Here is a 25,657-nt window from a genome sequence, read left to right as displayed (position 1 = left end):
AGATTGTTTTTTAGCCCAACAATCCTCGAGAAATTTGTGTAAATAAACATTGACGGTATACAGAGTAGTTACTGAGTACTCACTTTGGTGTGAAATATTAAGAAATTTTTTAATTGTACCAAAATAGTAAAATTATAGAGTTCAAAAAAAAATAGAGCTGATGTTCATATTTAAATCCTTTTTGTTACAAGACAGTTTACTTTATTTCTTTTTAATGTGTGATTTAATGTTTTGCGTGATAACTATTAAACAGTTTCGTATAGGTATTATACGGTACCAAACAGTTTACACGCAATTGCAACCTCCTACCAAGCAGTCAGGTAAGTTAGACAAGCTTTACACAACAACGCGCCAGTTGCCCTGCGCCCGCGCAGAACGTACCGCGAACGTCGCGGTCTATTGCTTTTCGTAGAGAAAATTGTGATTCGGTAAGCTATTTTAAAATTTTATTTAGGCTTATAAAACGTATAATAGTTAAATAAAATCAAAAATAAGATAGATAATGAAACAAAAAATAACAAAAATAGAATCAGTTTATGGAAAATATTATGATTGTCTCCACATTATTCAATCTAAATCATTTTAAATATATATGGACCTTATTTCTTTATCAAGTTATAATGTGTGTTTTCTTGACAAATTATTTTTGTGTTTTAATATTTTTTTGTGGTTCAAAACAAGTTTACATAAGTTGAATAGAAATATAAGTTAATATGTTTAAACTTTTGTATAAGTAGATTAGTACATTCTTTTTGGGGTTATTATACGTAAATTATGTGCAATACACTTTGTTACATAATTGTTTTAGTGATATTGCGTTAACTTACATCGATAATCAAGTATTATTATATAATAAGTAATTATAAATACTGCTAAAGCTAAAAATAAAGTAAAGTTTTAATTAATGTAATAATTAAAATATTTATTTTATATTAACTTCCAAATGTTTATTTGAAGTATAATTAAACATCTATTAAATTATTCTCTATAATATTTATTTTCTACGCAACTTTTTAATTGTATTTACTTATTTTAATAATATATTTAATCCTCTTAATAAAATGTTGTTATTATTTAGCTTTGGTATGATTTGCATGAGATTTTTTAATAGTAGGTATGGTATAATGATTAAGAATAATAATAACTGACTAAATTACGTAATACAACCATTCCCACGCTAACTATACTATACAATTTGATAATTTAATATTAATGGTTCCTAGGCTGGTATACGTTAAACCCGGTAGGTGGCACTGTTATCGTAAAGAAAATAAAATATCGGGCATTTCATCTGAATTCGTACAGGACACCGGGACGAAAAACTAGTAAGTTATATATACATATAAGATTTTGAACCCTATGTCTTTCCATTATGGTTCTTTTTTCATTTATTATATTTATTTATATAAAATTTATATCATAGTCTCCTATAGTTTAGAAAGCGTTCAAAATACTTCTGTTCCTAAATTAAAATAATCGTTAAAGATTTTTAAATGCAAAAAGTTTTTATGTACAATTAGTGATGTCATATATGTCAGCAACCTAATGGTAGGAATTAAACAATCGCCTTCTGTTTGTGTGTTACATTGAAAATTGTAAGCAATTCCAATATCAGCCATAAAACCTACGAAATTTCTTTCACTTGTTCTTCGCAGGTCAGAATATTATCTTCATTGAGCCAGTGGTATTATTTAATTTGATACTAAATAAGATTGTGTATAATTATATTGTAGTGTTTGTATTATTAACAGTATATATTTAGTACTGTGCCTTATTATTCTTGCTATCAGCCTTTATTAATAATATAATCTGACATTTAATATATTTTGAATTCAAATCATTCATTTCGTTGATAACAAAAATACTCGATTACCTTACTTTTCCCGTCTTTAACAATTCTCGGTACTTTGTTTCCTTACCACCTATCCAACAATATTTCTGGTTTTTGTGTTAAACATTGATATAATTCATCCTTACTTAAACTTAGTAAATAAAAAATTCACCTAAAGCAAGACAAGGCAGCCTGTGAAACATGAACAAAGACTCCAAAAGTAACTTATTAGGTATTGTAAATATTTAAAGATTATTTTTAAGGAAAATTTATGAAGTCAGTTGTATTTGGTATTAAAAATAATTTTATTTTTGGACTCATAGTGCCTCATAGTCCTCGTGTTTATGTTTCGTAATTTTTGATAAAAAAAAGTAACATGAGATACTTTTCTCTATACTTTAATCTGAATTTGAGGATGAAAGATTGTATTGAAGTTCTTCATTATTTAATGAAAATATGTATGTTGTGTTTAGGCATATATATGTGAGTAAAAGATAATTTTTACATTGTTATAGGAAATTCATCACCTAGAGAATGAAATGGGAGATGAAAGTATGTAGATGTTGACGGTACGTAAGATAAGGGTTATACGCAATTAAAAAATCCAATACTCAAGAAAATACGTTCCATTTTTGAATTGATAATTGTTTGTTTGTTTGAAAATAAATTATTCATTTTTTTAACATAGCAACCCTAATAGGGTTATTACATTCTTGACATTCATAGTATTTCGGTATTGTTATTCTAAAGTATATTGACGTAATATTTGTTATATATACAAACATCCGGTTCCATGTAGGTTTACTTTCTCTTTATAAAGACTTGTTTATATCACTTAACCAATCTCAGGCAAACTTTAATTATTGAAAAATATAAAAAAGAAATACGATTTTTAATGAGAAGCCTATTAAAGAATCGATCGAGTTCATTTTTTAAACTAATTGAAACAAAATACTTTGAGTAATGTATATGTATATTACTCAAAGTATTGAGTAATATACATATACATATGTATATGTATATTACTCAAATTTTGTTTTTTTTTTTTTTTAAGTTATACTATATCTACGGGCTTACAATTTTCTGTGCCTTTTTAATTTTTTTAGTTTTAGTTAGGTGTGGCCGTTTACAAATTTTTCTCATTTACTAAACATAAGCTGATATTAGCTGCATTTGGAGCTCGTCGTCGTTCTTGAAAGACTCACACTGACTTTTTTTTTTATCTTTTTTAGTTTTATATATTATTCTTAATTATACATATATATCTAGATATAGAGATTATGATTACAGTTTATAAGGGTAAAGAGAATAATTTACATGTAGTCCATACAGACAACGTACATCATGTTCAGGATGGGTGTGACGTAGGATAGGACTATTTGACGACATAAACAGAAGAGATAAACACATTACGCTTATCCCAAACAAATGAATATGAATAATGACGTTGATGGCGTCATATTTTTGTCATAGAAGATAATTAATGAATACTCTTAAAATGTTAGAAAAATAAAAATAAAAATAAGAAAGATTGACATACAATGGTATTTACAAAGGGGTCAAGGTCTTAGGTTATTCATTAATGGTACTTCGCGCTGGTGGTGTTATTATATTAGCATTTACGAACCAACTTTTTTATGCTGATGGTACTGTGTAAACTGCAAATGTCAAAAACAATTTTGTTGTACAAAGTTTCCAACAAATTAGACGATTGTCTTATGAACGCACGACATAAACAGAAGAGCTATATATTTATGTTTATTATAAAATTCCTCATTACTTATACATATATTGTATTGTATTGTCTATAAACATTAAGTATATAGAGGTATGTCTGTTGCGTTCGACGTAGATTTTTGAATTATGATTGCATCTAAAAATAATATTGTTTTATTTATTTTTTATTATTTATAAAACGAGAAAATAAGAAACGAGTTCTTGTAGAGTGCGATACTAATACATCTACTACTACCAGTGCTTACATTATACATTTATAAACACTTCAATACTAACTTTTTTCTTTAAATTCTATTCTTTGTAAACCTTCGAGTATTTCATTAATTAAAAATTTATGAATTTGTTAGTAATTCTCTGAAACTGATTTAGTGTTAACTTTTGAACCATTTTTGATTGAATTAAACATGTAATAGTGGGGCCGATATGTAGGCTGCCGATAAAGGACCCTTAAAAATACTAGAATAAAAACACGAAAAAATGAACCACTACAATCCACTACAGACACTACAATAAATCTATAAAATAAAAACGATAACATTAACAACAGTACGAAATAACATCAACTAATACAAATTAAAAGGAGAGTATACCTACGATATATAATAAAAGTTTATATAAGAACTTATATTTTATATAACGTAGCGATTCGTAATGTAGTTGAAAAGTCGGTACAGCATAATCGAAATAATCTCAATAATATATTTAGTAGATTATCGATATCGATTTAAACGACAAAACAGATCATCAACTAAAGCGTATTGTATCCGTTACTTATAATATAAATAAATAATAATTTATTACGCGATAATGATAACAATGTAACAAAGGGATGAAAAGATAATTAGTTAAAAATCCCTCGTCACATAAACAAATATAATGTACGTTATTTCTCGTCGTCAAATATATACAATTCAAGTAAGATGTACAAGCGACAATAAATTGATGTTGTTTCGCTGCGCTTAGATCCGATAGATTTACGTAACCATACCAGAATGACCTTATTTAAGAGAAAACCGCCTTACCACATATACTCGTAATAAGCGGTTCCATCCACACGGAATACATTCTATCAGACTCGCTGAAAGTTCATCTTTTTAGATGCTCAATAAATAGTCGATACACACATACATACATAAGTACAAAGTTATTTGCACAATTATAACTTTAGTGTAGTTTACGAACACTACAACAGCAATCTTATTAATATTTATTATTAACAAGAGGTCTTTAGGTATTCGTTTATCGTTACTAATTCACGCTTGACAGACTACAGGAATCGATTACGTCATATTATATGATACTCTATTTATTTATTTTTTTTAATCAAATAAATATAAAGAGTGTTATTTTCTACGCATTACGTAGACTCACAAAATTAAAATGTTCGAAAATGTTTTATTACAAAGTCATAAATAATGAAATACAAGTCATTTCATGGTTTCAATGTCACGGCTCTTTGGAATAACCGTTAGTAAATTGTTATGTTCGTAAACCTTCGTCGTTTGCGGTAAAACTAAATTACACTGAAGATCGTAAGTACGAGTTTGCATCAGATGTTACGAAATACATCATAACATTCATTTGCGCCGCGTTCACACATAATACAGTGAGTAATTTACTTTCGTGTTATACTTAGGTAACTATTATTTACACGAGTTTAATGATAGAATATTAAATAAATTAAATCTTTGTCTCACTCCAAGTCTCTGACCAATGACCTTGGTTATCTAAAATGTTACACTGCGTTTTATTAATTTTATGAAATGAACGGTTGGATAGTTTATCGACCAGGGAAAAGGAATTGCGATGTAAATGGAAAATGCCGTCCTTAACAAAATCCCACGCGATCATTATTTGTCCAAAAGTTATTTTTAATTATGACTTGTATGCATTTCTTTCTCATTTATTATATATTTTAACATAAAGAGATGGAAATTTGTAATCATTATGTTGTGTTTTGCACTCCCTTATAGTCAGTGGCGTAGCTATGTGGGCAAGAGCCCCGGTGCATAGAAAAAGAATCGGGCCCTCACCCCCCTCTTTCCACCCCATCTTTATCTTATATTCTCTTCAAAATTATAGATAGAAAAAAAAAACTTGTGGGCAGGGTCGAGGTTTTCTAGCTTCACGAGCTGGCGATTTAGCTGACCCGCTCTTTTCCAAGCTTAGGTTAGAGGGCCTCCTGGGCTCCGGGGCCCTGGTGCACTGCACCAACTGGCCCTACAATAGCTACGCCACTGAAATTTCAATATTTACACACTTTATATAAAAAAAAACGTGAAAAGATTTGTTAATGGTGGTTCTAACATTAGTTTTATTTCTGTTTAAAGGTACTACAATGGCGTCAGAAGTGAACGAGTGGTACAGAGGCAGAAAAGTGCTCGTTACTGGTGCCTCGGGGCTAATGGGGAAGGTTCTAATTGAGAAACTTCTATACAGCGTGCCTGACATTGGCTGCGTTTACGCACTCGTGCGCAGCAAACGCGGGAAGACGCCTGAATCGCGAATTGAGGATATGTGGAAATTACCTGTATGTACAACAAACTGTATTTGTAAATCTAAACCACATTTCGTATCGATGCAATATTGTATTTGTACTCATAAATAATGATTACTTGGTGGTAGGGCTTTCACTCATCAGATATTCTACCGCCAAACAACAGTACTCAGTACTGTTGTGTTCCGGTTTGAAGGATGAGTGAGCCAGTGTAACTACACTCACAAGGGACATAACATCTTAGTTCCCAAGGTTGGTGGCGCATTGACGATGTAAAGATTGGTTAATACTCGCCATTGTCCTTGGGCGGTGGTGACCACTTACCATCAGGTGGCCCATCATTTACCATAAAAAAATGATCATTAACGAACTTTACTAAACTTTCTTATTTTAGATGAAAAGGGAGACAAGTTTATAAGTTTATTTGTAATTTTATATATTTATTACAAGTTAGTTAGTCATGCTAAAAGTCACGCAAATCAAATGTCTATTGTAATGATGATTGTCATATTCACTGTCTAAAGTTTCACTTTTCTCTTACTTCAGCTATTCTCAAGAATAAGGGAAGAAAAACCGCATGTCATGAAGAAACTCGTGCCGGTTACCGGGGACATCCTCTATGACAACCTTGGCGTCGAAAAGGATCAGCTAGAGAAAATATACGACGAGGTATTTATAATTAAATTAATTGGCAATATTAAATTTAGACAGCAGTATAAATATACATATGCTTTATTTTTTTTTAAAATACTAATCGATTATACTTTGTACAAATTATTGGTATTAATTTCTTTTCATGATTATGTTGAGTAGCAATAGCACAGATGTGGCGATAAAATTATTGAACAAATATACAATATAACTTGTTACCCTGCTAGCCACTTAAAATGGACAAATAATTCTTACAAGCTTGATAGAGTTGGTAAAAATCACACGTATGAGAAAAGTATAATGATATTTCGATAAAACAAATAAAACTTTAAGACCGATGGTTGTAATTAAATTAGAAGTAATTAGTAACTTAGAAATATAATAAAACGAATGCTTGTTTACTAAGTTTTAAATCCGAGTTCTCATGATTTGCGGATTAGACCACTATTCCCCTTCGGTGTCAGTTATAGTATGTGAATTAGTCCATCAGAAGGCAATTAATCTTAACTGCTATCAGGCACAGGATGAAGTTGCTACCTTTTTCATGATATTCGGGCAGGCATATGACTTTACTTCACCTGATGGTAGGTAGTCGCATGAACTGCACCAGTCGATCTCGCCATGCCATGCAAGATGCCTATCACGCCAGAAGGGAACACGTGTGCTGGTAGCGAATTCTCTCTTCCAGAAACTGTCGAAAGCCTTGAATATATCCATACTAATGACAGCCAACAATTCCCCACGCTTGTAAATAGCTTCACCCCAGAGGTATGTTACGTAAGCTAGATGACCATCGATTTTAGTGAGTAATTAGACTGGCAACTCGGTATGGATCAGTTAGATATTTAAGATCCGTTGCATCACCTTACGAAGTACTGAGGTGATAAATATTGGCAGATAATTTGCCGGGTCAAACCGATCCTCTTTTTTGGTAATTGCTTGAACATTAGCCTCCAAGATCTTCCGCAGATCTTAGTAGGTCTGACCTGTTTACGCCGACACAAACATTACATTTCAGTTACTGAGTTCTCAATTTACATGAACTCAGTTATTGCATCAAGAAGAAGACATCAGGAATCTGTCTTAATGGTCAAAAATTCCGTTTTATAACTTAGTGGTAGAGCTTTGGCCACGTCTGTAGGCACCATCCACTCATCAGATATTTTACCGCCAAACTACAGTCCTTAGTATTATTGTGTTTCGGTTTGATAAGTGAGTTATCCAGTGTAACTACTGCCTGTACCAAGAGACAACATCTTAGCTCTTAAGGTTGATCATCAATGAAATGAATGGTTAATATTTCATACAGCGCCAATGTGTATGGACGGCATTGACCATTTACCATCCACTAGGGACTAAAGAATAGATATAATATTTAAAAAAGTTGGCTTAATGTCCATTCGCTAAACCATATAATGTACAAAAATAAAAATATATACGGTAAACTATGCATATGCATATAGTGAACAATTGTCGCAGTTTACTTATCAAAGGAGCGAGAAGCACCACTCTATCCTCCACGGAGACGTTCTTCTTGAAATGCTGAGTCAGTCAAGATGGACCTCTCATTCGCCTATCTCATTTAATATTCCTGATTGAGGTACCAATGTTTTAAAAGTGAGATTAGTTTACATGGCAAGATTATACCCATATACATACCACCACCAGACGCTATAAGTATATAATTTTTTTTTATATATTATTGTAGATGTAGCTTCGCCCTCGTCTATTTCTGATTAGCCTATAAGTTGACTGGTAGAAAATGCCTTCGACATCAAAATTTCTCGAATAAATAAACATTATTCTACAGACCAGTAAAAATAAAGTGGCCAGTTTTGTTAACAAATCATGAACTCATTAATGTCGGTACAAGTGATAAAAGTGAAACTGAACGCAAACGTTTAATTTTTAAAAACATTCCATTGAGAAACGTCTAACGTGAAAAGAGTTCGACCTTGAAATTTAACTCTCACAATCGCTACTGATAATAATAAGATAGTTTTAGAGTTACTAAAAAGAGAAAGCGGTTTGCGTCCAACGGTTAAACTAAGGCGTATAAATCTTTACATGGTCCATGTTAGAATGAAGTGAAACCACGTTGATGTAATATACTTATTAGAATACGTGATTTACATAATATATCTCTGGTAATATTTGCATATACTTTATAATTCAGAACAAGAATTTTTACTCGTGTTTTGAAGTTACGTCCTTAATGACATTTTAAATGTCTGCGTGACGCTCCACGAGAAAAACATATATGCTAATCTATTCTGCTCGCCTATGTTATTTATCGAGATGTATCAAAAGTAATTTAAATAATTTGGAAAGAATTTGAGGAAGAATTAAATTTATTTGTTATTAATGTTAACATTAACGATTTATTAATAATTTAATTGATATTGGTAAATGTCTAACGGCGACTAAATTATTCGTAAACCAAATATATAAACTCATGAGCATATCATACGGACAATACATTAAATATAAGTATTCAATTATATTTTTCTTCAGGTGTCGGTGTTGTTCCACTTCGCTGCCAGTCTTCGGCTAGAGGCTCCTTTAAAGGAGGGCCTTGAAATGAATACCAAGGGAACGCTTCGAGTTTTGGACGTGGCTAAGAAAATAAAGAACCTTTTAGCCTTTGTACACTTGTCAACAGCTTTCTGCTACCCTGATTACGAGAGAATGGCTGAAAAGGTATTTCTTAATACTATCTGAAATCTTCAAATGCTACCAGAATTCTGTCCAAAATTGGTATAAATATTTGGTATATAAACAATAATTTAAAAGCTTAATTTGTTTACCAGCTTCTTTGTCTTTATTTGTAAATTCCATGTTTTTTATATTCCTTATAGATTTCATTTACATATATAATAGAAGACTAACAGGCAAAAATTCGTTTCAATAGTAAGCGATAATTATGCCATAGACATTAGAATTTTACATTATATTTATAACCACATCCTCACACCATAATTTTCTATTAAAAATAGGATATAAGATGTTGTGTCCCATGTGACAAAGTTTGTTGTAATCGGTAAACTGGTTTATTCAGGTTCACGATCCACCAGCGAATCCTCATGACGTATTACGAGCTGCGAGTTGGTTGTCAGACGATCAGCTTAATCTTCTAGCACCATCTATGATGCAGAAGCATCCGAACTCGTACACTTACTCCAAACGCCTAGCTGAAGCACTCGTCAAGGAGAGCTATCCTCAAATACCAGCCGTTGTAGTTCGCCCAAGCATCGGTTAGTTTAAATACTATTTCTAAAATATAAACTTTAAAATGACGTTGGTTTTAAAATTTATTACAATGCCATGAAGCAATGATATTTTATTTTATTGAATTTTAGTGACACCATCATACAAAGAACCGACTCCTGGTTGGGTAGATAACCTTAACGGGCCAATAGGATTGATGATCGGAGCCGGTAAAGGGGTTATTAGAACAATGCATTGCTACGGGCATTACCACGCGGAGGTCATCCCTGTAGACATCGCTATTAATAGTATTATACTCATCCCTTACTACATTAATACGAAAATTGAAAGGTAAATAAAGAAATATTTTATCAGTAATCAGTTTGTTTTGTCAATATTACTGTTTAAGATATGATTAAAAAATAGTTATAATAAATACATGACTACAAAAAACAATTTAATATTACATTTGAGAGCATAGGTACTTGCTATTTTTTTTTTTAAACATTAAAGGCTTAGCTGGTAAAATAAGCTTGTCACTTGACTGCTAAGTCGAACACAGTTATTTTAACATTTAAATTTATTTTTAGAAACTTTGATTTTTTGACTATTATGACTATGAGAAAAAAAAACATTTTATGCGAAATTAATAATTATACTATGAGATTAAGGTTGTGTATCTTTATTTATATTATTATGACCTCGCTACAATCAAAGAAATATTTTCTTTAGCGACATAGTTTACAGTTTTATATCATGAAGCATTGATACCATTACGTTTTAATAAACTTTTCTCAAAGATAAGATGCATAGTTTAAACTACTTTATTATAATTCCTTTACACCACATTAAATCGAATCAAATATTTTACAGACCGGCCGAAATCCCCGTCTTTAATCTTACATCGGGAGATGATAGAGACACAACGTGGAAGGAGGTCCTGGATGTCGGGAAGGCAACTGTCCGTAAATTTCCATTCGAAGGGCCGCTTTGGTATCCAAATGGAAACATAAGGCATAGTAAATTAATCCACGAATTGTGCGTTTTCTTCTACCACATCATTCCAGCCTACCTCATAGATTTCTTGATGCTTATATTCGGGCAAAAAAGGTTGTAAGTACTTTTGCAGATAGCATTTATTCCAAGTTTTTTTTTTATCCTCCACTTCCGAAACAGATATCGTCTTTTAAAACTGAATTATCACTTAATGTTCACCACTACGCTTGAAAGCATAAAAGCGTCTCTTCACTCATTTGGGAAGTCATTGGTAGAACGATTGCAACTCCCAGTGCCGTTCTTACTTCCTAAAACAAAATATACTCCGATATAAATTTACATTTAAAGACAAATACAAAGTATTCTATAAGAATAATCAAAAAAAAAAATATATATATAAATCTGAGCTCTGTGTTGAACTTATTCTACATCAATGGAAATCCCAAGGTAAGTGTTGATATAAATTAACATGCACGCAAATTATGTTTCAGCATGGTTCGCATACAAAATCGTATATCCGTCGGTCTGGAGGTGCTTCAGTACTTTACGACCCGTGAATGGTGGTTCGACACACACAATTTTAAGGCTCTGGCAACTAAACTGAACCAAACCGACTTCGCAACTTTCCCTATGGACTTAGCTATCATCGAAGTTGGACCGTATATAGAGAGTTGTATGATAGGCGGTAAACTGTACTGTTTGAAGGAAAAGTTAGAAAATCTACCGAAAGCAAGGCTACAAAATAATATGTAAGTATAGCATATAAAATATATCATATATGGAAGTTATATATCTCTCGAACTTTGATGGCAACACTAGCCTCTTAAAAAAATTACATAAATATAACGTCTTAAATTTCATTAAATAATTTCGATTTGTGTAGCTGTATATATTAGTGTGATGTACAATATTGTCGAACATTTTAACGTCACCAGTGTTAAAAAGTTACTTTTATATATTTTAGAATAACTTATTTTCAGTTAAAATAATTAAATAATAGACAATATCATATTTATATAAATTATGATGAAGGTTTTATATCTTTAAAGTAAGAAGCTGATTGTTAAATTTTCTTTTTGGATGAGTTATATGTTTATTGTATCATACGTTTATTCCCAATCAAGTTAATTTATTTTTATATCAAATCATATCAAATTATCGTCCTTTATTCAATATATGCTAGAAGCATATATTGAAATTGATGAAAATTTTTTGTTAAATTCATTCATTCAAAATTCAATTGAACCAGTGATAAAATCAACGTGTAAATTATTTTCTATCTCGTTATTTCTAAAGATCTGTGATTTAATACCAAGGAGTTATTCAACCGTGTTATACCCAGAATGTTCTTATAACTGGGACATAATGGGGAAATCCGAAACCATAGAAGACACATAAAAACTGTTTTAGAAAACACTTAAGCGTTCATCAAAAAACCCCTTTTTTACAAAAAAAAAACAATTTGGTATCATCGTCTTAAATGGCTAAACAGATTCTCTGTATCTTCTATGGTTTCGGATTTCCCTATACCGTCCCAGATAAAAAAATCACCGTATAATTAAGTAATATTGTTTATTTCAGATTATTCCTCTTGGACCTATTCGTCTCTGCGTTCTTCTACCTATTTCTTCTTTACTGGCTCGTTCATTTCTTTGAACCATTACGTGTGATACTAAGTTACGGAGGCCCGTTTGTTAGATACCTACCATTGGTAGGAAACGCTGTGTTTAGAGATGCGTAAAAACAATATATTTCAGTGCAGGGTTCTCCAAAATATTTAGCGTTAGGACTGGACTGTGATCCATTTAGTCCTAAGAACCGAGACCTGAGAAAATTATCAATACTGTTCAGCTTTTTACCGCGCGACTGATTTGATATTTATCAAATATATTGTATATTCCTGTTTTATATAATTTTACGTAACGAAAATGTATTACTCTAATTAATTGTAAATATATTTACCAAATGCATTGCAGTAATAATTTTAAGTGTATAGATTCATGATTTAAATCTAATATATCATTATTGCTAGCTTTCGTACTTATTAATAAACGTTCTGTAGCGAACGAGGCGAGACGCGACGATTTCTCTTTCTGTCATTAGTGACTTGACAGTCGAAAGAAGAAGACAGAAAATTGTGTAACTATATAACCACTGCACGGCGTTTATTAATAGTATATTAATATTAATTGCTGGTGTTACTTTGCTCAAAAATAGAATAGTAAATAGATCAAACATATCTAGTATCAATTGTTTTAATTATATCAATTATGAATTATATATTCGTAACTAGTTGAACATGAGTACTCAAACATATGTGTTTTGATAAAATCAGAGTAAAGGGTCATCATAAGTCAGTAGCAAATGATATCGAAGACCTTTAAGACTATAATAACATACTCGGATCAACAATTGTGTCTTTTAATCAAAATATACTTATTTCTTCGTATCCAGTGGGAGTTAAAAATATTTTGACGGTTTTTATTTTTTTTTCATTCATGATTTGTCAATCAATGGCCATTATCATATAGCTTATTTAATTCGTTTTACGTCAGATTTTTTAATTATAAATTATTAAAAGTATGTTTTGTCACTACCAAACGACCACAGATAATAAAAATAAGCCTACAATATTATTCTAGTATTGTAAAATTATTACATTAATGCAAATAAATAAACTACGATTCATAATATTACTATGTTTAAAATTTTATGATCTGTTTATGCAATGGCACAACCACATATTACCATTAAATCAAGCAATATATATATATTTACAATGTATACATACTAAACAAAATTATGAATATATTTGCAAATGTGGATGATAAAATACCGATAAAATACGAAAACGGCAAAGGATTAAAAATAAAATGTATAAAATATTTCGTTTTATTTCGTCGTGAATGTATATTATATTATAACTAATACATAACGCAGTATAATACAAATTATCCTAAGAAATCTGCTATTCTTATTAACTATATGGCAAGGCAAACAATTGTTTAAATCTTACGTCTTCAAACTATCGGATACGATATCTTTAAACGGTGTTTGTATATCGATTATTATATAAATTGTACCCTGTACATACTTTATACTTGCCTAATATAAATACTGTTGTATATAAACCCAATTGTAGAGTATTTAAGTTGATCGAACGATAATATCTTGGCGTAGACAGTTCAAAATTAGAATGATACGTGTGAAAGCATATTTCTAAACTTAGAAACCGTTATAGCTTTGAATAATGTAATACAGGAATTATAAAACAATAATATATCAAGATAGAACGTAAAATAGGCGGAACATCTGTCAATACAATTCAATAAGTATAGAACTGACACGCTACTTACTCTTGAATTAAAAATTTGCTTTTAAATACATTTACTTTATTTAAAAATATAAAAAATGACAGTTGTGTTAAGTTGTTCTGTTCAACTTTATTTGATTATAAAGTACTATGAATACAATCTATTAAAATGATTGTATTTCGATCACTTTCTCAAACTTTGTATTTTGTCTTAATTTAAAGCGAAACCTTGGCAAGCAAGGTGATTATGACCATTCTATCTTAATATATTTACGAACTATACACTAACCTCTAGGCAGAATAAGAGCATACTATTGTCACAATGTTATGATTAAAAAAATATATGAATGATCGTAATATTGTATGCCATGAGAACAGAAAATGTTCTTGAAATGTCATCGAGAACGAATCTAGAAATCATGTTATGAGCTTTAACATGCATTTTTTATTAAATAATCTGTTCTTAACTACTAATCGAAGCCAATTAAATATCACATACCACAAAAAATATATAATATATAAAAATTAACAACATGGCGTTATCACTATAGTGACCTAAATCTATTATCAAATTTAAATGCTTTAACTTTTCAATTGTAATATAAAAAAATATAGTCGTCTCATTACTTTTAAGAATACTAGATTTGACATTTGAATTGTCACAATCATTAACCTTTACACGTCAAGACATTACAATACGCATTACACACATGCGTATTGTAATGTCGTGTCGTGTCGTATAAGCGACTAAAAACCCACATTTATATTTTGTTTAAATTATTTTTGTGGTTGAATTTAATTAACTTTATAATGAAATCATGCGTTAGAATATTCATTTACATTCCGTCATGCGGTTTTGCCGTGAACACGTCACCAAACCTTAGGACGTAGCTGTTACGTAGTAAGTCTATCTCGTGTTCGCAGATAAAGAATAAACTTTGATCGCAACAGATGTCATTGAGGTGTCCATTATAGAACATTGAGCCACACTTTTCCTCTCCTTTCCCATCTGGCTGGCCGCCACCCCAGTTAGTATAGCCGCTGTCCGGCAAAGGCATATCTGAAAAATAATTAAATATAGTATATATTTTAACTGATAACTTGGACGTATTCTTTATTTCTATATGAATATACAGTTACGTCACAAATTATCATACTCGTATTATTATCCAAATAACGTGATATTTAACATATTTAAATTAGAAAATCAGAAATTTACATAAAATTTGATTACCGTAACAAATTGAATAGTCATTTAGAACTGCCTTAAAAAAAATATGAGGTTCTTCATTCGTTTGTATGTAATACAATATTTTATATCTTTGAGTGATAAATTTAATTGATATCGGACATTATTAAGCTTTTATTTGAAGCGTACATTTTGGAAAATATTAGAAGTCGGTAGAGAAAACAAGTGAAAACAAGTTTTAACAAATGATTTATATATGAATATTTAAATATTGTAGTGTAGTTATGTACTATGAAGATATAAATTAATTCACTAACCACCCATCCTGTTTACAAATAATAGGTACATATCCTACGCCGAAGGTTCAGAAGAAATCGGTAAAAGGCGATAAGACATTAGAACTCTTCTGTAACAACAGACCAACGGCAAAGACCGGTCAGAAAGTGATATGCGTCATTGACCTTAATACTTGTAATATATAAAGAACAAATTAAAATATCGTATAACGACAATATACGTAAGTCGGTTTTCAACATTTTGCGAGTGAGATACGAAAAGAGTTGTCACGGAATAGCACTAATGGATATTTCTGACATAATATTAACATTATTAATAACGTACAAGGAAGAGTATATGAAATATTATTAGCTATTCCTTTGATATTACGGTCTCTATCATAAAATAATAATTGAATTTCCAGGCTCAGCTTAAAGTAGTTTAAACGGAAAATCCAGTAACGGGGTCTACGTTGCGAAATTATATAAATTCATGCAAAAACCCAATCATTAAACATTAAAGTATTCCTTCCATAAAGTCTTATAGGGTTTTTGTAACAAACATATTTTTTTCTTTAATAACGAAAATACACCGGATATGAAACATTAAGAGCTATTTCTGTCGCAATTGTTCATATATATTGTATTGGTACTGACAAAAACTGGTAGAAAGAGCATTAGGAAGAAGATGAATGAAGACAGTTATACCTAATGTTACAATATATCTTAAAATAAAATATCATTGTATCGGACACTATTAATTTCGCGTAAGATAGTAAACATATGAAATCTAATTCAATTGAAAGTCTTCACTAAATAATAAATAACTATGAGCTTCGGACAGCTTTCAGTAATGGAAATTAATTCTAATAGAATTTTGCTAAATGCGTGCAAATGCCAGTGGAAAAGTGTAAAACACATTTTCTAATGGCCTCACGCTCATAGACCCTCCTATGGGTTTACCGCTTGAGCAAACACTACACATCTTACTTTTCATCTTTCCAAGACATGGTCATGTAAACACTAGCCAACATTTTTATTGATCAACTATAACCAATACATTATTAAGAGAATACTCATTTTATATGCGTCGATGGGATATTTTGTAAAGTTAACATTAATACGCTTTATAAAAGATATATGAGCTTATCTATAAATGGTATATAATATCTTAACTTTTATTATTGGGATGTTAAAATTTTCTATAAACAAATGATACAATTTTGTCTGCGGGAATTGTTATACGATTATATATATAACACGTCACAGGAAATAAAATTAATTACATAACATTATATTTACGTCTTGTTTTTGTACCATGTTTGTTCAGGATGTTTTTAGGTATATTAATATCACTTGGACATTTGTAATGTTATTTATATAATTTTGAAATTAATGACTGTTAATAAATACATTACGGTTATAATTTTTAATTAATTATTGATTGGTATTGTGAAATGTAAATCATGGAAGTCAATGCAAAAATATAGTACAGTATCGATAAAAAATAAATAAAATCGACAAAGTCCAATACCAGTGATATTATGGGACTGCATCTTTGAGCATTCTATATTACTCAATTCAAAAATAACCATCGTATCATAAACAAAATGATACACTCATACATGTAAACAAGATACGAAGACGAATTTGGAACCTAGAACTTTTTAAATCAATTACGAAATAATCCATACCAATAAATCGAAAACCAGAAATATTGACAAAAGAATCATCTTAACGCAGTTTCGCGAACTTGTTACATCATAATACTGATTGATATCAGTTTTACATATGTTTTAATCAAATATTTTTTTTTTACAAATGTTAAACGTTTAATCATATTTTTGGTTTGATTTATTAAAAAAAAAAACAATACATATAAAGCGTATGTATTATTCCAAAAATTATCTTTAGTAATAAATAATTATTATAATATAATCATCGAACCGGAAATTTTATACGAAGGAGCTAAGTTAATTACTATAGTTTATAGTTTTATTTCCTTCAGCTTTAGAAGCAATTAAGATGTACAAGAAACTTTATTTGTGGGCAGAAAATGGCTTATTTTCACTTTTTATTGTTATTATCACGACTCGCAAACGTTATAATTTAAAACATTTCAATCGGATGCAAGTAATAAAAAACAATGTGATTCATTGAGTTTCAAGAAATATCGTGCACACATAAGAAACAAGTGTCGATAGTTTGGAATGTCCTGTCTAAGTGTAATTACAATATAACTTTAATAGAAAAAATAAAATCTATGTGGATTGCGTGTTATTTTCTTGGTGTGATTCTAATAAAAATTCTAAAAACTAATGAACTCAATCGGCTTCACTATGACGTCAACAATATATAACATATGCATATCAGCCTTATCAACACGTAGTAGAAAAAAAAGCAGGTTAGTGCGATTCGGACTCGTGCACTGAGGGTTCCGTACCAGAAAGATAGACAAACAGACTCTGATGTAAAAACTAATTTACGGTTACGGATTTTTTCCTATACTTGTGCTACAATATTTTGCTGTTTACCAAATTTCATGATATAGGGCAACGGGAAAAGGTTTGGATTCCCTATGCGACTGTACTGGAAATGCAACATAAAAGGTCATATTGATTGCATAGACATAGAGGTTTGATGTTTCATATCGGACCGCAGATCTCAATATTTGGCATTAATTTCAATAAAGACAGACAGATAGACGGTCGACGAAGTAATCGTACTTACTTAAGGGTTCCATTTTATCCTTTTAGAGGTACAGAATCTTAAAAATACTAGTTTTATTAAGACGAATACATCATCTCAATATAATACGTACATCTTTAACCAACTCTAACCAAGGTTGCGATTTGATATTCTAAATGATTGTTAAGAATTCATCCTCCATATAAAATGCAGTAGACCGATTTGTTTCTGCATAGTTTTTGCAACATTAAGTCATAATTTTAGTTATTTCGTGTGGTTTTTTTAACGTACTGAGCTATTAACGGTTTTTTACAGCCTTAATTTTTTATTAATAATTTATTTCTTATTTTACGCAATAAATATATTTAATAATGCTACTGCATGGACATTCATTTTTTTTTGTTTATATAATATGGGTAGGTGGACTTTATTTGTATATCCCTATATAAATTATTCCTGAGTGCTATATGGTATGCATTAAATTCACAAATATCATATCATTTTCTTTATGAATAAGCCGCTGGCGGGTCGCTAGTTAAAAATATCTTAACATATAAAGTAGAAATAGCAGTAAGTACTTACTTTTAATAATAGTTTGCCATCTGTTCCTTTTAAATTGAAATCCTAAATGTACTGCGCCTCTTACATAATTCCCTTCTACGTTGTCTTTTGGGGCTTTTCTCGTCATGTCGACTAGATGGTCCGCTTCGTCTTGAGAGTTGATAACGGCTAAATATGACTGTTCCGTGTTACAAACTGTGAAGGCATCCGTCCAATTCATCGGTGTCAAATGGAATTTATAGCATCTACCGAGTTTCTTAACGTATTCGTAACCTAAAAATGTAGCAATTTTATAATAATATTTCACATTATACTATACTTTTGAAAGAAGAGCTGTCTGAAGTAAAAACAATTTTATAAAAAATATAAGTATTCAATGATAAATAATTCATCTTTATTATTGAGAGTACAGGTTTGTGCTCATGATTCATGAAACATGTACTGTTATCCTGGTGTGGTGTTATTGAAGTGTGCGTTTCAATTTAATTGGTACAACAAAACAAAAAAGAGACATAATTCAAAGTCAAACGATACTCATTCATCAGATTACATATATTAATTATTTTATATTCAAAAAGAAGTGATGTTTGAAATATCGATAATCATAAATCATGACCAAACTCAAGAGATAATGACAAGTTATAGAATAGATATGTATATTCTTAAATAAAGATTCACGGATGTCTGTCTGTGCTTTTTTGTATATTTTCTATTATTTTGACTTTATTTTTTTATCGGCCTGAATATTTTAAATTCTATCAGAATCTAAGATTTAATTAAGATTACTTCACAGAGGAACCCACGAGAGTGCTCTCTACATTACATTACATTAGCAGCCTGTAAATTTCCCACTGCTGGGCTAAAGCCTTCTCTCCCTTTGAGGAGAAGGTTTAAAGCATATTCCACGCTGCTTCAATGCGGGTTGGTGGAATACACATGTGGCAAAATTTAGTTGAATGCAGGTTTTCTCACGATGATTTCCTTCACCGCCGGGCACGAGATGAATTATAAACACAAATTAAGCACATGAACCCGAAATCATCGGTTAAGATGCACGCGTTCTAACCACTGGGCCATCTCGGCTCTCGAGTGCTCTCTATTTTTCATTTATTTAGGGTTTTTTTTAATAGTCTATATATAAGAAGTCATCACCGCCGCGCTGTACGAAATATTAAACATTCTGTACATCGCTAATGCGCCACCAACTTAGGAGCTAACCTAATAATACTAAGTATTGCTGTTTGGCGGTAGAATATTTGATGAATGGTTCGTATCTACCCAGACGGGTTTGCACGAAGCCCTTCCACCCACTAGTACTACATTCCTCGTAGGGGAGATGGAAACATATCCGAGACGGTTTTTGAAAAGATTAATTTCTTACCTTGATCAGGAATATCACAGTAAACGTTCCATTCAAGAGTGCTTAACGATTTCTTGCAAATGAACGGATACTTTTTATCGCATTGGTCGTCATTGAGTGTACCGTCTCTACGTAAGATCACGCAACCTTCGACGCCCCCCGCGTCATTGGGCTCTCCGGGGCCCCACCTGTCATACACGTCAGTTATTGGTACACCTGAAACACTGGTTTGGTCAATGCTTGTTATGTTTACCACAATAATATATGTGATAATAATGAATATTAAATGTGATGTACATTTAAAAATTAAAAATGTATGATGTTTTATTTTGCTAATTTCATTGTAAATTGACAAGTTTTTTAAATTTCAAATGTAAGTATAACGAAAACAGGCTAGTCGTCAGGGACCTAAACAAAATATATAACGAAAATGTTTTTATTAATTTTCAGGTAAACCTTTAACTAAATTTTTCCATTTATATTTTTATATCTTTGCATTTCTATTTATCTTTACATAATATATTTATTTATTCAAATACTAAGTTGTTGCACGTCCTTTGTGTATAATGTATAATTCTAATACGAAGAATAATAAAATTGAAAGAAAATTTATACAACGATATTGAGTATTATTTTTAAATTCAATTACTCATCACGACTTTGGCTTAAAGATTATTATTAATAAAAGATGTAAACAAACATTCCATCTTTATAAAGTCAAGTGATTTATCTGCCTGCATGTACCTTGTCTTAGTCCTAGCTACTGGTACAATTAGTCTTGAAAATTCCATAAAATAATGAAGTCTTTTTCCAAATTCAAATTAATTTTACTTAGAAGAATCAGTATTTTGTGACAAATACATTACACTTAAAGCTATCATTTAGTTTGCATTTTGTTTTAAATATATAAATAATTGTTAAGACTTAGTTTAAAAAGATATGTTTTTTGACTTTTATAAATAATTTTATTTCGAAAAAAATTTACTTAATAAACTAGGTCCGTATATCTCGAAAGTATGTAACATTTAAACATAATACAATATAATTTTATAAATAAACAAGTAATATTATACATACAAAGGTACATAACTATTCAATGACTAATAACCCCGAGGAAGTACCATTAGTAAAAAACACGTGTCTTAAAAAAGTAAATTATATTCTTATGAATTAAGATAATGTGTCTAAAAAGAAATAAAATTATATTCTTATTAAGAATATACACGAGGAATGAATGTAAATAAAATTATCTTTCAGATACTTGTTTTATAATTACTAATATTATAATTTTCATAAAAAAAATATGTTTTTCATTTTTCGAAAATTGCTTACCTACTTACTGCAGGAGCACTGAGGGCAAGCTTCAAATCAATCACAAGGCAATGTCATACAGACATTTTGGGAAACTAGATTCCTTCAACATAATGCTATAATATATGCATTTCAAAACAATTTAATAGCTGATATCTATTGATTTTTTACCACATCGCTTGGGATTAATCACTAACGTTTGGGCGATTATATCATATTAACTTATAACCGTAACTAATTAATAGTTTATGGTGTAACTGTTGAGATTTTTTTTGTTTGAACGAATAAGTCATAAGACTTATATCAAAATCAAAAGATATTTTATTTAAGGAGGCTTTTAAAAGCACTTTTGGATTGTCATTTAACAAACTATATTAAGTGAAGCTACCACCATTTCGGTATACAGATTCTACCGAGAAAAACCGGCAAGAAAATCAGTAGTTACTCTTTTATCACATAGATATATCAAAGTAACTATGTTTAATTTGTCATTCTAGCTAAGCAACTGAAAAGATAGGCATATCAACGATGGTATTTAGGGAATAAGGGAAAAATTACGTGGATGGAGTCGCGGGTAATAGTTTTAGTACAATGAACATATTATCACTTGACCACTTGGTCTTTTCGCGAGGCCTAAAGCAATACATACAGATATTATGAAGAAAAGGGATATTATGTCAAATTTTAAGTACATACCTACATTTTTTTAAACGTGGTTAAATTAATATACTATGTTTCAAAGTTTATATTAAGATCTTTAGTTGTTTTATAACGACGCATTTACGTTCTTACTGAGAAGTGCTGCACATAGAACTGCTTAGAGTGATAATGTAAACAGTTTTATGTACCATTATACGTAATAAATGAATTTTGATAAATCCAATTTCGGTACGGAAAATCGCTAACAATGCATAATACTTGATATATACAAGAATAATAAATAATAATAATAATACTTCATATCAATATTGTAGCATCCGGTACGCGAAACTCTGACCTCTAAAATGAGTTGAGCTTAGTTTAAATACCTCCAAGGAGATTGCCTCCAAAATACATGTTTCCATACTTGTTTTTAACACGTAAACGTTCGCTTTTTATCATTATTTTTTTATCAATCATCACGGGACTTACAATAGAATCTAAAATGATGACTTGGTTATTTATACAAGCGTTAGTAAGGACTATACTCACCATCAACAGTTTCGAAAACTTGTTTGACATTAGGCGTTGATATGCCTATGTACACCCAGCTGAAAGGTTGAGTTTCATTCCAATAATTGATAACGACATTCGCCTCGTCATCATCATCGGGGTAAAAGAGCGTCGCACCTTCCATGGAGCATCTCTCCTTAGCGTCCTGCCACGTTCTATGTAACGTATGAATTTTATAGAAAGCTTTCGTATCTTCTATATACTTGTAGTCCTTTCGGAAGAACTTCAGGTTTGGCTGACAATCTTAAAGATGAAGTTCATTTTTGATTATTTACCATTAGGTATTTGTGACGACTTGATTACAATGATATTTTCCTTATTTAAATAGTATTTCGTTGATTTGATTACAAAAAAAAAAAAACCTCACTGTTTTGTAACAAAGAAATTTAATACACATATATTTTCAACTCACGAATAATAATATATAACACATTACATTTACTTACAAGTAGTTTGACATATGTACTGCAAAACAAAAAGAACAATTAAACACTTTAATGATAACATTTTATATAATTAACATGAACACGTGTGCGAATGACAGACGTTTGCAAGCGACTGGACAGAACTGAGAAGATTCACATAATCGAGAGAACAGGAAAATCGAAACGACTCAGATACTCGTTCATTTAATAACCATATAATATACAGCATTATGTACACACAAGGAGATATGTAAGAACCACAAGGTACGAAAAATTACGTACTGACACAAAACGAGCGGAAATTTGATTGATTAAAAACATACTTCTATTTTTTATCGTATGGTAAGTATAAAGTACATATTTTTTTATTTTACTCAGTGAAGCGGTGTCTATAAATAACTTAAAGTTAAGTAACAGCTTCTTTAATGTCCAACTGCTGGGCCAATGCCTCTTGACTCACGACCAGTTCATTTGACTTATTTTTCTTGGTTCCTGTCGTAAATTGGGTAGACTTTTAGTTTATCCTACCATGCTGCGAGTATTTACTTATTGTTTGTTTGTTTTATATTATTTTATCAAAAACACAGATAGTTTGTTTTGCTTGCAATTTGTGACAGGAACCTAAAATTTATAAATAAATTGTGCTTCCATAACCTATGATGTATAATTGTATTAAGGACGTAAAAAAGTTTATATTATTAATAATTAATGATTCATCTGTTAAATGCTAAGTACTACTATTCCACGCGGTTATGATTTGTACGCTGACAATGTTTTATTCATATTTATGTATAATTAAGACCTTAAGGTTAGGTTAGGTGACTGTTAATAATTCTTATGAAAATTAATATGTATGATATACTTTAATATAATAAATAGTAATGGAAATTTAGGGTGTTTTCACTAATATCTCTAACTTTGAAAATATTAAAGAATATGCGAATAAAATAAGTACAATAAATTTTTATCATCAAATTAATTAATTATTATTAATTAATTTTTATAAGTATAAATGGATATAATTAATATTTTTTGTTGTTTTTGGATTACATCATGACCTATTTAAACGCCGTTGCAATTATTGTTTCACCTATTGTATCCCAAATTTATTTTTGTCTGGATGATAATCTTACTATTAATAATTTCATTAAATTAAAATATATAATTTACTATAATTAAACTACGGATATATCACAACACAAAAGCTAAAAGGATTATATAAAATGTATTAGTGTTATAAGTGTGCACAATTGTAGTAAATAAATGTTTTTTTAGGAAAAAAAATCGACTTCAATATGTAGTAGCATTATCATCCCGCTTTATCTGGAAACGTTTGATTTGCTTTAGTTTTCAGTGTCTGTCTCCGTAATTTAACCATTTCGGAATAAACCTCTATCAAACAAGAATTTTGCAAATCCGTCGACATATAAAGGATTTATGAACCTGATCATTAAAAATTATAAATCTCCGCCTACTTTGAAGTCGGTTAAATAAGGGTGTTTCCGAATAAAGGGATTTAAGTAAACGTATACAAAATACGTAAAGGAATGAAAAAGTCACTAAAAATTTCAGTCGCAGCGAATATTTTTTAGATTTTAGTTATCACTTGTTATGGTCTAAACTGGATCTCTGTTTATAGAAAGCGGTCCACTGGGTATGCGACAGTCGAGTTGTTTTAAAGTCGATTATCAACAGCGCCATCTAGAAGCAAGTTACAACAAAGAGGATGGTTTAAAAATCTACTGTATGAAAAATAAATGTGGCTACTATCGAGGTAACCAATCAAACGGTGACGAAGTCTTCTAATCTTAATAAATGCCAGTATTCATTTTGACATATTTAGTTGTAACACATTGAAAAAATGAATGTCCAATTAAATGTTCATAGTTGTCGCGGCTTTAATGTTATTGCCAATAAAAATAAATAAAGAAACTTTTCTACAATTATATTGCAAATAAATGAGTAAATTTAACTTCAAGAAGGCGCGTTGTATCATTACAGCCTGTATGCCACTGTGACTTATGCGCACACAATTCAAACATTAAGCATTATTGCATTCAATGAAGACAGGCAGAATGTTTTCTTCTCTCAAATATCAGATGGAGAGTAAAGTAACTTATATTAACCCGCTTATAATATTTCGATAAAACCTCACTTTGAATGTCGATATCAAAAATATTATGAATACTTTTCCTGGGCACAGAATTTATCTCACGCTCCTCGGGACAGGGATCATCGTGAGAAAGTCAGCCACTCAAATTCTGCCACGTGTCCACAGCAATCCACATTGGAGCAGCGTGGTTAAATAGGCTTCTAACCTCCTCCTCGAAAATAAAGTAACTCACATCCACCGTTACCATGAATAAGTATAATTTATTTATAAATTATCGTATCTGTAATTGTG

At 30.5% G+C, this 25,657-nt stretch overlaps 2 protein-coding genes across 3 annotated transcripts; one reads left to right on the top strand and one right to left on the bottom strand.

Moving 5' to 3' along the window:
- Positions 1–347: 347 nt before the first annotated feature.
- Positions 348–13,674, top strand: LOC125064527 (putative fatty acyl-CoA reductase CG5065). The gene is made up of 9 exons (XM_047671624.1): positions 348–428; positions 5,899–6,098; positions 6,612–6,734; positions 9,231–9,416; positions 9,775–9,970; positions 10,076–10,274; positions 10,797–11,036; positions 11,411–11,668; positions 12,501–13,674. Exons 2-9 carry the CDS (start codon positions 5,907–5,909, stop codon positions 12,658–12,660), a joined length of 1,554 nt encoding a protein of 517 aa, XP_047527580.1. The 5' UTR covers positions 348–428; positions 5,899–5,906; the 3' UTR covers positions 12,661–13,674.
- Positions 10,602–23,418, bottom strand: LOC125064529 (C-type mannose receptor 2-like). Of its 2 annotated transcripts, none has more exons than XM_047671625.1 (6): positions 23,275–23,418; positions 22,808–23,071; positions 20,327–20,521; positions 18,967–19,218; positions 15,073–15,292; positions 10,602–11,227 (listed from the first exon to the last, which is right to left on the bottom strand). In XM_047671625.1, exons 1-6 carry the CDS (start codon positions 23,333–23,335, stop codon positions 11,221–11,223), a joined length of 999 nt encoding a protein of 332 aa, XP_047527581.1. In that variant the 5' UTR covers positions 23,336–23,418; the 3' UTR covers positions 10,602–11,220. The 2 variants fall into 2 exon arrangements, with proteins under 2 accessions (XP_047527581.1, XP_047527582.1); XM_047671626.1 differs by having other exon boundaries at positions 10,603–11,227; positions 15,112–15,292.
- Positions 23,419–25,657: the final 2,239 nt, after the last annotated feature.

This window comes from Vanessa atalanta, chromosome 6, assembly GCF_905147765.1.
Source record: "Vanessa atalanta chromosome 6, ilVanAtal1.2, whole genome shotgun sequence".
Taxonomy (NCBI): Eukaryota; Metazoa; Arthropoda; class Insecta; order Lepidoptera; family Nymphalidae; genus Vanessa; species Vanessa atalanta.
This window is presented reverse-complemented; position numbering and strand designations above follow the sequence as displayed.

Excerpts from the sequence above, each read along its gene's own strand:
- LOC125064527 (XM_047671624.1), top strand. The coding sequence starts at position 5,907 with ATGGCGTCAGAAGTGAACGAGTGGTACAGAGGCAGAAAAGTGCTCGTT. Across the intron at positions 6,735-9,230 it reads TAGAGAAAATATACGACGAG|GTGTCGGTGTTGTTCCACTT; the intron begins GTATTTATAATT and ends ATTTTTCTTCAG. Across the intron at positions 9,417-9,774 it reads ACGAGAGAATGGCTGAAAAG|GTTCACGATCCACCAGCGAA; the intron begins GTATTTCTTAAT and ends TGGTTTATTCAG.
- LOC125064529 (XM_047671625.1), bottom strand. The coding sequence starts at position 23,335 with ATGTTATCATTAAAGTGTTTAATTGTTCTTTTTGTTTTGCAGTACATA. Across the intron at positions 20,522-22,807 it reads AGTTTTCGAAACTGTTGATG|GTGTACCAATAACTGACGTG; the intron begins GTGAGTATAGTC and ends CCAGTGTTTCAG. Across the intron at positions 19,219-20,326 it reads CTGTGATATTCCTGATCAAG|GTTACGAATACGTTAAGAAA; the intron begins GTAAGAAATTAA and ends CTACATTTTTAG.